At 38.9% G+C, this 17,043-nt stretch overlaps 1 protein-coding gene across 2 annotated transcripts in view; it reads right to left on the bottom strand.

Annotated features, from left to right (window-relative positions):
• TMEM45A (transmembrane protein 45A) overlaps positions 1 to 17,043 on the bottom strand; it is an 89,032-nt gene that overhangs the window by 5,873 nt on the left and 66,116 nt on the right. For both annotated transcript variants that reach the window (XM_011962519.1, XM_011962517.1), the window contains 3 exons: positions 12,249 to 12,441; positions 10,472 to 10,684; positions 8,857 to 9,041 (listed from right to left, as the gene is read on the bottom strand). In XM_011962519.1, coding sequence (XP_011817909.1) covers positions 8,857 to 9,041; positions 10,472 to 10,684; positions 12,249 to 12,438 — 588 coding nt within the window. In that variant the 5' untranslated portion in view covers positions 12,439 to 12,441. The remainder of the gene's footprint in view (positions 1 to 8,856; positions 9,042 to 10,471; positions 10,685 to 12,248; positions 12,442 to 17,043) is intronic.

The raw sequence follows: 17,043 nt of genomic DNA, 5'->3' as shown, positions 1-17,043 counted from the left end.
AATAAAAGGCATCCATACTAGAAAGAAAGAGGCAAAAATATCTACATTCACAGATGACATGATCTTATGTATAGAAATTCCTAAAGAATCCACAAAAAAACTATTAGGGCTAATAAATGTAGTAGCAGGATACAAAATCAGTACAGAAAACAGTTGTATTTCTACACAAAAGCAATGAACTCAAAAATAAAATTAAGAAAACAGTTCTGGCCAGGTGTGGTGGCTCACGCCTGTAATCCCAGCACTTTGGGAGGCTGAGGCGGGTGGATCACGAGGTCAGGAGATTGAGGCCATCCTGGCTAACACGGTGAAACCCCGTCTCCACTAAAAATACAAAAAAAATTAGCCAGGCTTGGTGGCAGGTGACTGTAGTCCCAGCTACTCAGGAGGCTGAAGCAGAGGAATGGCATGAACCCGGGAGGCAGAGCTTGTAGTGAGCTGAGATAGAGCCACTGCACTCCAACCTGGGTGACAGAGTGAGACTCCGTCTAAAAAAGAAAGAAAGAAAACAGTTCCACCTACAATAGCATTAAAAAGAATAAAATAAGAATAAATTTGATCAAGGAGGTTTAAGACTTGTACACCAAAATCCGCATAACATTATTGAAAGAAATCAAAGAAGACCCAAATAAATAGAAAGCTATCTCATATTCATAGACTGGAAGCTTCGTATTTTTCAGATGGCAATACCACCCAAAGCAATCTACAGATTCAATGCAATTGCCATCAAAATTCCAATGTCTTTTTTTTTTTTTTTTTTTTGCAGAAATGGAAAAAGCTGATCCCGTAATTCATATGGAATTGCAAGGGACCCAGAATAACCAAAACAACCTTAAAAAAGAAAGCTAGAGGACTTCAATACGACAGAACTACAGTAATCAAAACAACAGTGTGGTACTGGCATAGTGATAAACATTTAGATCAATGAAATAAAATTGAGAGTCCAGAAATAAACTCATGTCTGTGGTCAGTTGGTTTTTGACAAGGGTGCCAAAGCCATTCAATGGGGAAAGAACAGTCTCTTCAACAAATGGTGCTGAGATAACTGGGTATTATACGCAAAAGAATGAATTTGGACCCTTACCTCATATATAAAATTAACTCCTATATAAAATTAACTCACAATGGATTAAAGACCTAAATATGAGAGCTAAAACCACAAAATTCCTAGAAAAAAACAGGGAGGAAGCTTCATCACTTGCAATGTGTTGATTTTTTAAAGCTATGACACCAAAAGCACCATCAACCAAAGAAAAAACAGAAAAATTGGACTTCATCAAAATTAACTTTTGTGTCTCAAGGGACACTATTAAGAAAATGAAAAGACGACTCACAGAATGAGAGAAAATATTTGCAAATCATATATCTGATAAGAGATGATATCAAGAATATAAAAAGAATTCCTAAAACTCAACCAAAAAAATTTTAATGGGCAAAGGACTTCAAGAAACATTTCCCCAAAGAAAATATACAAATGATCAATAAGCACATGAATAGATGATTGATATCATTGTTCATCAGGGGAATGCAAATCAAAACCACAGTGAGATACCATTTTTTATTCATTAGGCTGGCAATAATAATAATAAAAATAGCAAACATTGGTGAGGATATGGAGAAATTGAAATCCTTATATATTGCTGAGGAATATAAAATGGATAATCCTGATTATCTGGATAATGAGGATAATAAGACATTAAAATGAGGATAATAATATATCCTCAAAAAGGGCCATTGCAAGGAAATGCCTAAGCACTGTAACCGACACATAGCCAGTATATGGTAGACATTTGTAGGATTATCCATGATATTATCTTGGTTTTGAATTTCATTTAGTTTTAGAAACCTGAAATACATTCATGCATTTATCTATCTATCTAATTTTTTATTGGGATAAAATTCTGCAGCTACTGTGGTAACAGTTTTGCAATTCCTCAGGAAGTTAAATACAGAATTCCATATGACCTGTCAATTCCACTTCTACCCAAAAGAACTGAAAATAGGTATCCAAACAAAACTTGTATACGAATGTTCATAGCAGAACTATTAATAATAGTCAAAAGATGAAAACAACCCAAATATTCAAAAACTGATGATGGATAAGCAAAATGCGGTATACTCATACAATGGACTATCAATCAACCATAAAAGGAATGAAGTATAGGCAACAACATGGATGAAACTTGAAAACAATTATACTAAGCAAAAAGAAGGCAGACACAAAAGTTCACATATATTATGATTCTGATTACATAAAATATCTAGACTATCTACTGTCTGATGGATGGTGGTACCACCATGTGCTTGTCATTTCATCCTCACTCATGTATGTAAATGTCACAATAATTCTTAGTCCTTGAAACAACCTCAAGAAGAAGACGTCATCATCTTTGTATGTCACAGGAAAAGACTAGAACTCAAGGACTTCAATAACTTCCCCCGGTATTACAAAATGGCTGAATGACTACGGTAGGGATCCAAACCAGTAGTTTCTGGCTCCAAAAACTCCATGTTCTTTCTCCCACTCCATACTCTTTTCACCATATAGCTTTTCCATATGGGGCAATATGAAGGACAGTGGCCTGGATAACAGGATAGGTTTGAGTCATCTCAGCAGTTCTGGTTTGAACAATCAGTACTGAGATGGAAGGTGGTTCCATGAGGGCATGGCACTATATTACATTAAAACATAAATGACAGACTGTTGGCCCTTGAGCTACATCTCTAATTCCCAGACATGCTTTGTCTGGCCTGCATATTTAAAACAATAATTTGTGGCCGGGTGTGGTGGCTCACGCCTGTAATCCCAGCACTTTGGGAGGCCAAGGCAGGTGAATCACCTAAAGTTAAGAGTTTCAGACCAGCCTGGGCAACACAGTGAAACCCCATTTCTACTAAGAATACAAAAAATTAGCTAGGCCTGGTGGCACATGCCTATAATTCCAGCTCTTGGGAGACTGAGGCAGGAGAATTGCTTGAACCTGGGAGGCGGAGGCAGCAGTGAGCTGACATCACGCCACTGTACTCCTGGCCCACAGCCTGGGCCACAGAGTGAGAATTTGTCTCAAAAAAAAAATAATAATAATTTGCTTAAGTTCCCAACACTTAAAAAATTAAGAAACATTACACAAAAGTTTGCATTCTCAGCTTTTTTTTGTAAAAATAGATCTGGCAACATTAGGCCTGTATTCCTAAATGGCAAACATGAGTGGAAGCATGTAGCCTCCATTGATTCGTCATTCAGTTTACCTTCCTGATCAAGTGGAGCGATCCAACCAAAGTTTTCTAATTTTGTCCTGGCCCAGTGCATTTTATTTGTCAACCAATGTCAGAGTCATACATTTTCCCAAAATATCTTATTAGTTGAAATTAGCAAGGTACTTTACAATAACTTCCTCTTTCCCTTCTTTATATCCCAGGAGACAGAATGCATTTATTGTCTATTTTATAGATAGAAAAATTAAGTCATGCACGCCCCTGCCCCTCCATCCCCAAACAGCTGCAAAAACGTTTGCATCACTGCCGCTGTGCCTCACCCACCAAGGGCTGGGGCCTCTGCATTAGAACATGGATATATTCTAAAGGCAAGAGGTGTCAACATCTGTGGCAGAAGATACATCAGTCATTAAGTTAGAGGTATGAGCTCACAGTACTCAGAAACTGCAGGTGGAAAATGTCACCCTGCTGGTTAGACTGTTGCTTTGGACATATCAGTGTTTTGCAATACCCCTTTTATATACTGCTAGGAAAGCTCACTGTGGGAGCCAAAGTGACCAGAGCCCAGGTCCCTGAAGCCCCTGGAAGAAAGCAAGAATTGCTAGGTCCTCTATGCTCACTGTTTGGAATGACAAGAGAGAAAATCAAGTCACATGGTCAACTCCCAGTTCAAAGGCCCAGTTATCTAAGCTGGTGTCTCATGCCTTCCTCTTACAACGAATTCACGGAAATTGAGAGAAAAATTCTGTGCAGGAAGGGGAATTTTAGGGAAGATGAGTGTTAAGAGCTATGGACTAGCCCTCCAGATCCCACCCACAGTCCTGCCAACATTCCTCCAACGCCATCCACATGAGCTGCCCACCCCAGGTCGGGAAGTGACCTGCTCCAGCTCCCAGAGGTAAGGGTCAGCATTTGTAGTGGGTTAAATTGTGTCCTCCAATATGTTGAAGTCCTAACTCCCAGTATCTCTGAACGTGATTGTATTTGGAAACAGTCTTTGCAGATGTGATCAAGTTAAGGTGAAGTCATACTGGATTAGAGTTGGCTCTAAACCCAAAGACTGGCATCCTTATAAGAAGGCCATGTGAAGACATAGGAAAACAAAGAAATACAGGAAGAATATCTTGTGATAATAAAGGCAGAGAATGAAGTCTTGCTGCCACAAGCCAGGGAATGCCAAGGATGGCTGGCAGTTGGCTAGGAGATCAGCATGGGACTGATTCTCCCTCTGGACCCCAAGAGAAAACCAACCCTGCCAACACCTTGATTTCAGATTTCTGTTCTCCAGAAGAGTAAAAGAATAAATTTCTCTTATATGTCACCCAATTTCTAGGGATCTGTTATTACAGCTCTAGGAAACTAATACAGAGGTTAAGTTCAAATAAGCAAAAGGGTACCACTTGCCCTAAACCTTAAGCCTAGACACATTGGTGACTCTCTTCCATCTTTCCCCTTCTTTTGGAAGCTTCCTCTGCTCCCCTTCCTCTGGAATTAGCAGTCCTCTCCTCAGGGCAGCCATGCATTGCCAAGTTATAACATATATTTTTCCCAATAACCCCATGAGATATTATTAATATTTCCATTAATATAGAAATGGCAGGGAAGATATTATCTATGGTGATTCATGTAATTAGTGTGGTAAAGCTAGCATTCAGATTCAGGTTGGTCTAAACTGTGGGCCCAGGGACTTGTCACTACATGCGATATTCATAATTGCTTTTTGGAGCTTCCAAAATAAAATCTCAAGTCACCTCCATTAGGCATCATTAATTCTACCAAACTTTTTGCTGTTTACATCAGGAGAAGAGAAACTTGGAGCCCCTCTCATCGCCAATCTCTTTAGCACCCTCAGAGCCTAGTGCTGAAAACTAAAGATTTGACTGAAGCCACTGAACAGAGTTAACTGATGGGACTACAGTGAAAGCCATAGAAACATCCCACAGTCATTCGAGGCCGAACACAAATAAATTAGGAAAGCTGAAACCCCAAACTAAAGCTAGAAACTGCCACAACTCATTAAATCCTCCTTTAAATACAGAAACTTCACTTTTATTTGTCGTCTTGTTTCCTTATATAAAATTCCAAAAAAACCTCAACCTGCAAAAAAAAAGTTTTTCTTGCTACAACTTGTATGCCATTCCTGAACATCTGGTTTCGACTAGTTTAGACTAGTTTAAGCTTCATTGGTATCACATTTCAAGTGTAAATAATTATCTTCTCTAATAGGCAATAAGCCTGGGGCCGATTTCCTACAGCGAAGTCTGAATTTCCTGTTGTTAATCTGATTATCCATCATTTCTTTCAACACTACAAGCCTAAGCAAATGTTTGATCTGCTGCCGCATCAGACCTCAAACGATTACTGCTTAGTTGGGCCTTTTCGTCATTTAAAAATGAACTTTTGTCCTTCATAAAGGCAGAACAAAGGCTGAGCTTTCGTTTGGGCTCAGGATCTGTGCAGTCGTGGGAGGAATCGCTGGGGGGATCAATGGAGCTGGGAGATGCAGTGGAAGCAACTGTCCAATATAATAAGCAACAACAGCAAGAGCACCTTCCTCATTCCCTGATTGTCCCCGCACCTGGGCGGTGAGGATGACTGGCGGGAGCTTGGGAATGAGAAGGTGCAAAGCGAGCTTTTGAAATATTCTCCCACACAGAGACACAGGGAAAACATGATTCATGGAATAAAGGGGCTTGCAGGAATTTGTTTTTTTTCTTTCTTAAAGTGCATGATGTGGCTAGGTTATTGAGAAAACATTTTTGACTGTGATGTGGTTCAGGAAAGAAAGCGTTGCTAGTAAGTTAGAAGGGAAATTCCCTCTCCATTTACGTATTACCCAATCATTTATATGTGTGTGATAAAAAAGTGGCCAGTCTGAGTATTTGTTTCCTTCAGTTCACATCTCCATACTTATGGTTCCAAGAGTCTGGGTAGGTGTTTTATCTAATCCCTCTATACACAGTTCATGCACGAGTATTAACATATTAACCATACATGAAGAAGTAGTGAGAAAAAAATATGGTAATATGGTGAAAAGTAAGTCATGACATAATATTGTTAGCTTAAGACAGCATTTTGCCGTAAACATTCATATATCACACTTATCAGCTGGAAGCATAATAAATTCACCTAAGTTTCTAGACATTTTTGTTTCAGAGGAGTACAGTAGTGGGAGTGTCACTATGGCTAAACCTTCATTTCCTGCCAATGTGTGTGTGTGCATTGGTATTAAATGTTCATTTTTCTTTAACGCTGCAGACATTATTTAGGCTGACCACCAGGGAAAAAGGAAACAGTCTAGTCTAGACATATTGGTAGATGAAAACTTTTCTAAATAATCATGGATTTATGCCCAAAGGCATTAATCTCTTCCTTAGAAAAGCTTTTGGGGGAAATATGAAAACATTTATCTGCCAAACGGGGCAACACTAAGCCAACCTATTCCCAGTTGAGGTATAACCCCCAGCTTCCTCCTTCAGATCCTAGACAGTAGTCACTATTAACTGAACACTAATTCATTCATTCATTCTGCTCTTATGTTTATAATTCTGTTCTCTTTGGATTTCCCCTCTTGTCCTGCCTTTCTTTATTTGAATGTTTAGCCTTTTAACAAACTTGGTCTAGTAAATATATGAGGACTCCTAAACCAAACAAAGAGGATATACTTTCCTTTTGACCACCTGGATCATTTACAACCACTGACATTGGGCCATGTTCCAAAGGAAGTCTCAACACATTACAAAGAGAACACATTCCCTGACCATAAAACAATTACATAAGAAAGAAATAATAAGAAAAAAAGAATATTTTTGGAAACTTAAAAGTGTACTCCTAAATAACTCATAAATTAAAGAGAGAAGCACATGGAAATAACATTCAAAATTACCCAACAGTGAAAACTATATCAACACACTGAAAAACTACAAACTAACACATCAAATTTTATGGAAGGCAGCTCTAGCAGTGTGCAGACAAATGTATTTGTTTAAATGCATTTATTTTAAACCAAGAAAGATTGAAAATAAATGAGATCAGAATCTAACACAAAAAAAGACTAAAAAAAAAAAAAAAGACAGAGAAGCAGAAAACAGCCTTACAACAAAGCAAAAAATTAACATATGAAGAAATGGACAAATCCAGACCTGTAATATAAAACTTCAACAGACTTCTATTAGAAAGTGAGAGATCAACAGATGAAAAACCATTAGGAATATAGAATATATAAAAAACACAATCAAAGAGTCCCAAAAGCCTGGTTTCATCCTCCACCTTGAAAGGAGTCCTTTTACTTTCTTTCAGTCTCACTGGAGCCAAAAAAACCAACCGTCACCGTCTGCTCTGGGCCTGCGGGCTCAGCTTGACTCTTGCTCTGCGTTTCTGTTCTACATCCAGCGCACAAGTTTCTTTGGCCTCTTTTTGTTTGTTTTGCTTCATTGCAGTTAGTGTTTTCTACTTTATTGTTTAAATTTATTTTTAACATTTTCTTTCCAATTTTCTACTTTTTTCTATTTTTCTACTATTTTATTTATTTTATTTTATCTGTCATTGTTATGTGTCAGGAGCAGACAAGATACACAAGACACAGCAAGATATATAGAGTGTTTTATATAACATTTTACATAATTAAATTCACCAATTATCAGCTTCTTCACATTATAGAGTATTTGTTAGTTTTTTCTATGAAGTTTTCCATTAAAATAACCATTGGATCTAGTCCCTCTTTACTGGCCTTTGCTCCAACAGCCTTTCCATTTTCTTGCATGCTTAAATAGTACATCTTTTCTATCCCATTTGACGATGATGTTTCTCTCCCGCTCCCCTACCAATGCTTTTTATCACTCCTCATATGCAATACAAATCTCTAAAATAACCTCATTATCCCAAATCTCTGCTCTCTGGTGACTAAAAATCTCTTCTAAGGAGTCTCCCCTGATTAAACCAAAATTCACCTTCCATCCTAGACTTTGTTTACAGATATGTATGCATGTTGGATTATGATTCATCGGTCTCTATAAAATGTATGTTCACTGATTGGAATTCATGCTTTCAACAACACATCAAGGTTAAAGAGTTAACAGCTTAAAATGGAAAAAGCCTCGGGCCTCGGGTCGGATGAATCCAAATTTAGATCCTAGCTCCATTATTGTATGAGACTTGGTCTCTCTGAGTCTTCCTATCTGTAAATTGGTGATGATAATGCCTGAATTCCAGGCTGTTGCAAGGAAAAAATAAAACAATGTATATATAAAAGTTTGGTACACTAGCCAACATATAGTTATTTCTCAATAAATAATAGTTTGCTCTCTTTTCTGCCTTCTATATGTTTCTTAAGCTTATTACGCTATAAGCTGCTTTAGTGTCAGGAACTGCTTCTAACTAAAAGCATCAGCTCAGAGTTCCTATATAATGGATGTCCAGGTATGTGATGAAGATGTGCACGCACCACTTCCCAGCTGCTCTGACAATTCTCCCATCAAGGCTATTGGGATAGTCAAACATCACTTCTCAGAGGCCCATGATCTTACTACAGGCCATATGTTGGAGGGAAGTCTCTGGGGTCTATAGCAAACTGCCTCATCAAATAAACAGAGAAGTTACAAGCAAAGGGTCCAGGTACATTAACTAGAGACCCCAACTCACCTGAAACAACCAGCTCCCCTGAAGCAGAATGAGGCTTGACCGCAGTAGCTCCAGAAGTACATTGTTCCGAACAAGGAACTCTAGAAAGGCAACGAGGCCTGCCAGAAAGGTGACCAAAACCAGCAGCTGGTGCACAAAGATGTCCAGTATTTCCCGGCCATGAGTGTGGTTGTAGAAGATAAAAGCTGATGGGGAAAAAACAGATTGTCTTCTTCAGTGGAACCAAGGGTCACCCACTGTTTCTCTCTCTGTAAACAGAATTTTACACATACACACATTTGTCCAAAAGAGCAGGTGCCCACTGATTCCCACAGTACTGCATTTTTGGAGACATTGCCACCTCATTAGAATAGAATCTTTGAAATCTAACCCTCTTTTTGTTTTCCCTGACCTTTATTCTCTAACATATTGTGACATTTTCAACGAATGGATTCTCATTATCTCAGGGTGTTAACTGTATTTTTAAATGAATATCTTTTCCTCTTTATCCAAACGAAAAGTATTAAGGTGAAGTTGGAATCTCCATAAGATGAAAATATTTCAAAGCATCTTCTAAGCAGGACAAAGAACAGTAAGCATGGCAAGTGCAATAATTCAGATGAGCACCCAGATGAATAAATCAAAGCATCGCCTTCAGCAATTCAGTCCACTGGAGGAGGCAAACACAGATAAATCATAAGGGTGGATTTTGACAGGTAAAACAACAGACTCTGGAAGCTCCCAAGAAGTAGTAAATAACTGCATTTCTTCATCCCATGGACAGGTTCCAGCTTCATCTTTTTCATGAAGACAAAGAGAAAAGATGTTCATTCAAAATATGGTAACACCCTGAGATAATGAGAACTGGGCTATTAGTTGTTGACATCCATCTTTTGTCCAGCCCTTGTTCCCAAGAGGTATGGGCAAAAGTTCTTATCATCAGATGCCAGAGGTAAGGTGAGTAGGAAGTGACTGCCTCCTGATCAATTTGTGGTTATCTATTTCTATAATCAATCTATTTCTTACCTGTGTAATACATGAAAACAAATCATTAAATGCTTGTTTTCTTTTTTCTCCCTACAGTAACTGGGAGACCAGCTGAACAAAAAATATTGTTTTAATTAACTTTCCAAAATTAAGACCCCATATTTTTTATGTGACTGCATTTTTTGGACCCTACTTGTCATGACATGGCAGAGTATTACTGTATCAATATGAAAAAGCCTATTAGTAGATAGTGGAAGCTGTTCCGCTGTATGTGGCTGCCTCATTTCAGTGTATTCATGCTTTATTACTCTGGGATCAGTTTTCATTTGTTAAAAGTAAAAAAAAAAAAAAATGATAATCTTCAAAACAACCCAGAGATGAGTAACCTTCGTAAGTGGTCCTTTGAGACAGATGTGAAATGTGAACATAGCAATTGAACAATTGTGTTTGCCCAGTTCTACTAAATGAGTCAGTACAGCACGTAGATCTTTGGCACTCTGCCTAGGACACCCAAATATTTCATCATGGCCCAAATATATGGCCCTATCAATCAAGGCTGCAACAAGATGCCAGAAGTATATTAATATGAAGGGCTACACAAATGCCCACTAATAGAGAAAGGTACATGAAAATACTCATTAATACTTACTCTCCACAAATAAGGCATTTGACAACATTAACTTGGTTAAGGAAACAGGAAGTGAACTGATGGTGAAACATAATATGTTTGCCACACCAAACAGCCCAAAGAAGAAATACATGGTGAAATGATGCCAGCCTAGGAGTTGGTTCCAGTGACCCTGTTTATAGTCATATAACATCAGATAGGGCCCTCCAGGAATAAACTGCTCCCCAGCCATTCCTGCAAAGAAACATATCACAGTTTTAGCACCTCTGCTTTACCTAGAATTCAAGAAGATGCAGGAGGATTAGCCCATTGCTTATTCCAATCTAATGGTCTCTTGTGACATTGATTCTTCTCTCTGAGGTGTTCCCTAACAGCTGAGCACTGGCACTTAAGGCTTGTTTTGGAGGTTCAGATGCTGGTTCAAATAAATAGTTTTAGTCAAAGATAGCCAATTGAATTAAACAGCTATTTCAGATCTTCAATGCCAATGATCTTAGTTCCACTGCCCATTCCAATCTAATGACTAAGATACATCCTGAATTATTTGGAGATTTGAATTTGGGAGACAACTCCTATGGAAATTGATTACTTCCTTCTTAAATACTACATCTTTCAGTAGCTGCCATAAAGTAGGGGGTTGTGCTTGGTACCAGATAAAAATGCTAAAGAGTTCAGCTTTTCTCCAATTATGATAACTGAGAAAGCACAGACAAGACTGAGCACAGTGGCTCACACCTGTAATCCCAACACTTCGGGAGGCCGAGGCGGGCAGATCACTGGAGGTCAGGAATTCGCACCGAGCCTGGCCAACATGGTGAAACCCCATCTCTACTAAACACACAAAAATTAGCCGGGTATGGTGGCAGGTGCTTGTAATCCTACCTACTTGAGAGCCTGAGGCACAATTGCTTGAACCCAAGAGGCAGAGGTTGCAGTGAGCCAAGATAATGCCACTGCACTCCAGCCTGGCTGATAGACCAAGACTCCATCTCAAACAAAAAAAAAAAAGAAAAAAGGAAAAAAGAAGCCCAGACAGATTCAGCAGATGATCTAGTCTGATGTGCAAACAGTTAAACTTTCTTACAGATACTGCCTTATTTGTTAATCTATAGAATTTGGCAAGGAAATTTCCCTCTTTGGAAATGTTACTGTGTAATTTGATGCCATAGCAAAGACCTGTTGCCATGAATAAAGCATGAAGAAATCTAATGGGAAAATCAGAAAATTTATCTTTTATAACAGAGAGGCTAGAGTGGAACTCTCAAGAACGCAGAACATTTTCACTGAATCTTCAGATGGAAGATTCAGTGGAAAGGCCTTAGAAGTTATCTGGCCTAATCTCTTTCTCCAACTTAGGAACCATGTAAAAAAGATGTGTGCAGAAGGCTAAAGTCTTCTACAGCCTATCAGAAATGATGTATTACTGAAGTTTTTTCATAATTACTTGATTAATTTCACATCATTTGCAAAATGGTTTTTGATAGGGTTTGTTCTTTCAGAGATCAGAACAATTGATATAAAATTATTTCAGAAGCTCCAACCAATTCTTTAAAAGAAACTCACTTTGGGTACGCAAGTTAACTATTATGACTAATTCATTAAGAAATAGCTCTTTGTATAAGTGTAAATTATTACCTTCCCAATGAATTGTATCTGATAGAAATTACAATTAGAATATGTGTTAAGAGATATTTTTTAATAAAAATTCCTTTTAGCAATTTCATGATTTTATATTGTTTCATATTTTACATATGAAAACACCCAAAAGGTAAAAACAGAAAACAGATGGTCCACTCACCAGTTAAAGCCATGCCAACTATTGTAATTCCCTCCAAAATTTGCAATCGACAGAATAATGTTTTGGAACCAAGGTAGCAGGTTCGCTTTTGCTTTTTGAAGATATACTTCAGAGTACTCATTGTACACCACCAAAGACCCATGATAAAAAAGAAGGTTCCAGGTAGGGCATGACCTCTGAAATTCCCCATGATCTACAAATATAAGAACACACAGAAAATAAAAGACATTTTATTGCCAGAATCTGGACAAAACCTCACTTGTTTCCATCAAGTACACTGTCTTCTGATTATGGATACAGCACTGAGGATGATTCTGAGGATCCTACATTACTGTGCATAGTAGTAAATGCCACTACAATATCAATAATATCAATAAAAACTCACATTTGTTGAATACTTACCATGTACTCTGCACTGTGTCAAGTGTTTTATGTTCAGTCTTCAACCTAATTTATGCAACATACCCCTGAATGAAGCACTGTTATCCCTTTTTCTTTAGGGATACTCATTTAGAGAAGTTAGACTACTTGCCCAAATCTCACAAACATTAAGCAATAAGTTCCATTATTTTTAACACAGAAATCAAAAGAATTTCTTTGCATCGACAGTGGGTACTTCTCCATACAGTGGCCCTTCAAGCCTCTCTGAAGGAAAGTGATATGAAACTTTTATCTTTATGTTTAAAACTTGAAATGATGTGAAATTGCCTACACATTTTTTTAGGTTGATAATTTCAAAATGTCAAGCATCAAGTGTATGGAAGAAACAATTAGTGTTCATTAAATATCTGTGTGCTGCTCCCACTCTTTCCCAGCCTCTCCCTCCAGTTAAAAACATGGACCCATGTTTTTAGTTCTGGCTAATACACTGTAAGCTGAACTAGCACATGTCACTTTCCAAGCTGGGTCAGTTAGCGGTCTACATGACTCCTTTACCTCTCTCTTCTCCTGCCTGGGCAACCTTGGTGTGGCATATCTGCAACCCAGAAGGTGATCAACCAGCCTGCTTCAGATTTTGTAAGAAACAATCCCTTATTGTGCTAAGGCAATGAAACTTTGAGATTTACTGTTAAAACACCTTAGCCCCACCTAGCCAGATATCAAGCCAAATCAAATTGCAAATTTTGTTTACATTATTGCCACATGGTGGAGTCACTTCTGCTTAATAAACAGAAATACCCAGCCGGGCGCGGTGGCTCACACCTGTAATCCCAGCACTTTGGGAGGCTAAGACGGGCGGATCATGAGGTCAGGAGATTGAGACCATCCTGGCTAAGATGGTGAAACCCCGCCTCTACAAAAAATACAAAAAAATTAGCCAGGCATGGGGGCGGGCGCCTGTAGTCCCAGCTACATAGGAGGCTGAGGCAGGAGAATGGCGTGAACCCAGGAGGCAGAGTTTGCAGTGAGCCGAGATCGCACCACTGCACTCCAGTCTGGGCGATAGAGCAAGACTCCATCTCAAAAATAAATAGAAAAATAAAATAAAAAATAAATAAATAAACAGAAACACCCCCCATTTTTGGTCACTGCTTTTTAAAAAAAAACAATCTTGAATTATGTGAGTTTTAAATTACGTGAGTAGCCCTTTATTGACACATATCATACCATCAACAGAATAATGAAAATAGAGTCCAGAATCACCCTGGTGGATCTGACACTAGGCCAGGTCAAAGTAAACTCATGAAAGGAGATTTCAGGATTTCCCCTGGCCCAGCAGACTTCTTTATCTCTAGGTGATAATGGGCTTCTCAGTTCAGGACAGACCCCTTTGGGTTACGTCCACCCCTCTGATACGACTGTGAAACTCAGGGGGAAACTTGGAAGCTGACCCAAACACTAAAAGTCTCTTGTATCTCAGGGGCGACCCCAGGCAGTCATTTCAGGACACCCTGGAATCATCTAAACCATCCAAGAGTCTCAGGCTCAATATAGCACATAGTGCTGTGTGCAGGTCCTTGTCCTAACTAGGCCTGTAATGGCGTGTTTGGGTCATGTTTCTCAACCTTTCTAAGCCTTGGTTCTTAACGAATAAAAGAGGCAGGCAGGCCTAAATGAAACCTGGAGTTCTTTCCTGCCCTAACAGTCTCTGATTTATTATCCTAACCACCACCTTTATCACAGTGTTGCTGAGTTCTGTTTCAATTTAGGCAATCATATGGGATTCAGAAAGCTTCTCTATGGGATTGAAAAGTATATACAGACTGTAAATTTTTTGAACTTTTCTGAAAATGAGTTGTATTTGGTTTAAGAAGTCTTAAACATTTTATATTTCTTAGTACAGGAAGCCCACTTGCAGGGATTTATCTGGAAAATATAATTGGAAATACAGGCAGTAGGAGAATGTTAAATAAATTACGCAGCCACTGAAAATAAGGTTTTCAAATAACTTAAATGATAGGGGACATAGTTAGTTAAAAAATAGGATTAAAAATTAGGGGAAGGGGCTTTGATTTTGGATTATCTAAGTCCAAATACCAACTTTATAATTTGTTAGTTACATAACTTTGGGAAAGTTACTGAACCCTTCAGTGCCACTGTTTTCTCTTCTGTAAAATGGGACAAATAACAGTACCTACATCATAAATTTAAAATTACTCCAAAGCAAATAACCCATGGTGCTGTTAAATAAGATCATGCTATTTTCAACCTACCTCTAACTACCAGAGTGAAACAAAAGTAAAACCAAATGCACGATTTTACTTAGATACTAAGATGGATATAGAAAATCAAGAAACATTGATACAATTCATTTGTCAATCACTGTTGTACGGCCCAAGATATTTTTCTTGCTGTTGTCTTAGAGGGTTACTGGGATAATCTGTGGTTATTGAACTCCTTGACTGCAATTAGAGAATAACCTCCTTGAAAGCAGAGGCCATATATCCATTCTTCTTTCAATTCCCCACTGGACTATCCACTGCCTTACATACTATGAGGTTCTGAATTTACAAGGAGTTACTAAGCTCTTCTTATAACACAAGATCATACATGTGCAAAACATCTCTACTCTGATGTCTCAAAGGCCTCTCACACTCATCATACCCCAACACTGAACTAATCATCTTATCAACCCATCTACTGCCAGAAAATAGTTTTAGTTACCCTAAAAGAATCCCTGGTTACCTAGTTTGGTTAACAACACTGCCAATTCACCCCTTTGCCCAAACCCAAATTATGAGCATCATCCTAGAGTTTGGCTCTTTCCTTAAAAAACAATTGGTTATTGAGATTTATCACCTCTGCTGCCTAACATTGATCCCCTCTAGGGGAAGGGGAAGAGGCCCCTTCAATTTCACCTGCTTGGAGAAATCCTTCCTGATGGCCCAAATAGGGGAGGGTCCCTATTACACCCTTTCAAGGCACCCAGTCCTCACATTAGTGACTTCTTTGCATGATTAGTTATTGAAGGTCTGTCTTCCTCAATAGCTGCTATGACCATTACCATAGTATGAAAGCCTGTGCAACTGACTATGGGGGCCCCTCAGAGTGTAGGTGCCTGGGTCTTCTCCTTTTTTTTTTTTTTTTTTTAGGCTCCTAGTATATTAAAAAAGGAAGAAAATGCCAAAACAGAGTCACAAGAAATTTGGTTGCTTTTAAATATTTAGAATTACCTACTAAATACTTTTAATATACAAGCAAACATATTGCCTATGTCATAGATAAGATGAAATTTTAAAATGCAGGTTTTCCCTGAATGTACAGCTCTAGGTCAAATAGCCCTCTTGACCCACCCCTATGACAAGCTAAGAGGCTCCTGCTGCCCACAAAGCTGAGAGGATCAATATATCTCAGCACACCCATCAGGATGTAATAAAGAGGCAACGGGGAATAGTGGAGGGTTTGTGAAGAAGAATATGAGCTGATCAAAGAGGGGAAAGAAAGGAGTCCTCCTTCCTACTTCAGTTATACAACTCCTGTGTCTTCAGCCTTTCAATCTGAAACAATCTGATTGTTCCAATCTTTCTGTTTAAAGATCCAGACAAAATGAAGTCAAAGTATAAGGGTTGTTAAATTTGCCTGGCTAAGGAACTCAACAGATGCAGTTACTTCTGGCAATAAAAATATCATTCACTTTACTTCACTTTCATTGTGAAAGAAAACATTGTCCATATCCTCAAACATCACTTCACTCTCATCTCCTAGAAACCATTATCTGTAAATCTCTTTTGTTCCCTGCTTTACTGTCGCCTTCAGGTACAACTTATTCCTTGTAAAAGCCAAGTAAAGTAGCACAGAGTTTGATCAGATTTAAACACAAAAGCAGACCTTCTCCTTTGAAGGAGAGCACGGGGCTTTCCTTGACCACAAAAGAGAACACGCAAACAGCCAGCAGAAACCCCAAGGAAAATCCTAGGGCAGGAAACATGAAGGCCCTTCCTCCGGACTTTCCTACCTGGTCCCACCACTTACAACCTCCTAAGAAATGCCGTTCAGCTGGGTGCGGTGGCTCACGCCTGTAATCCCAGCACTTTGGGAGGCCGAAGCGGACGGATCACGAGGTCAGGAGATTGAGACCATCCTGGCTAACACAGTGAAAGCCTGTCTCTACTAAAAATACAAAAAAGTCTCCAGGCGTGGTGGCACACGCCTGTAGTCCCAGCTACTTGGGAGGTTGAGGCAGGAGAATGGCATGAACCCGGGAGGTGGAGCTTGCAGTGAGCCAAGATCGGGCCACTGCATTCCAGCCTGGGGGACAGAGTAAGGCTCCATCTCAAAAAAAAAAGAAAGAAAGAAGGAATTAAGGAAGGAAGGAAGGAACGAAGGAAGGAAGGAAAAGAAAGAGAGAGAGAGA

Source organism: Colobus angolensis, unplaced genomic scaffold (genome assembly GCF_000951035.1).
Source record: "Colobus angolensis palliatus isolate OR3802 unplaced genomic scaffold, Cang.pa_1.0 Scaffold592, whole genome shotgun sequence".
Classification (NCBI taxonomy): domain Eukaryota; kingdom Metazoa; phylum Chordata; class Mammalia; order Primates; family Cercopithecidae; genus Colobus; species Colobus angolensis.
This window is presented reverse-complemented; position numbering and strand designations above follow the sequence as displayed.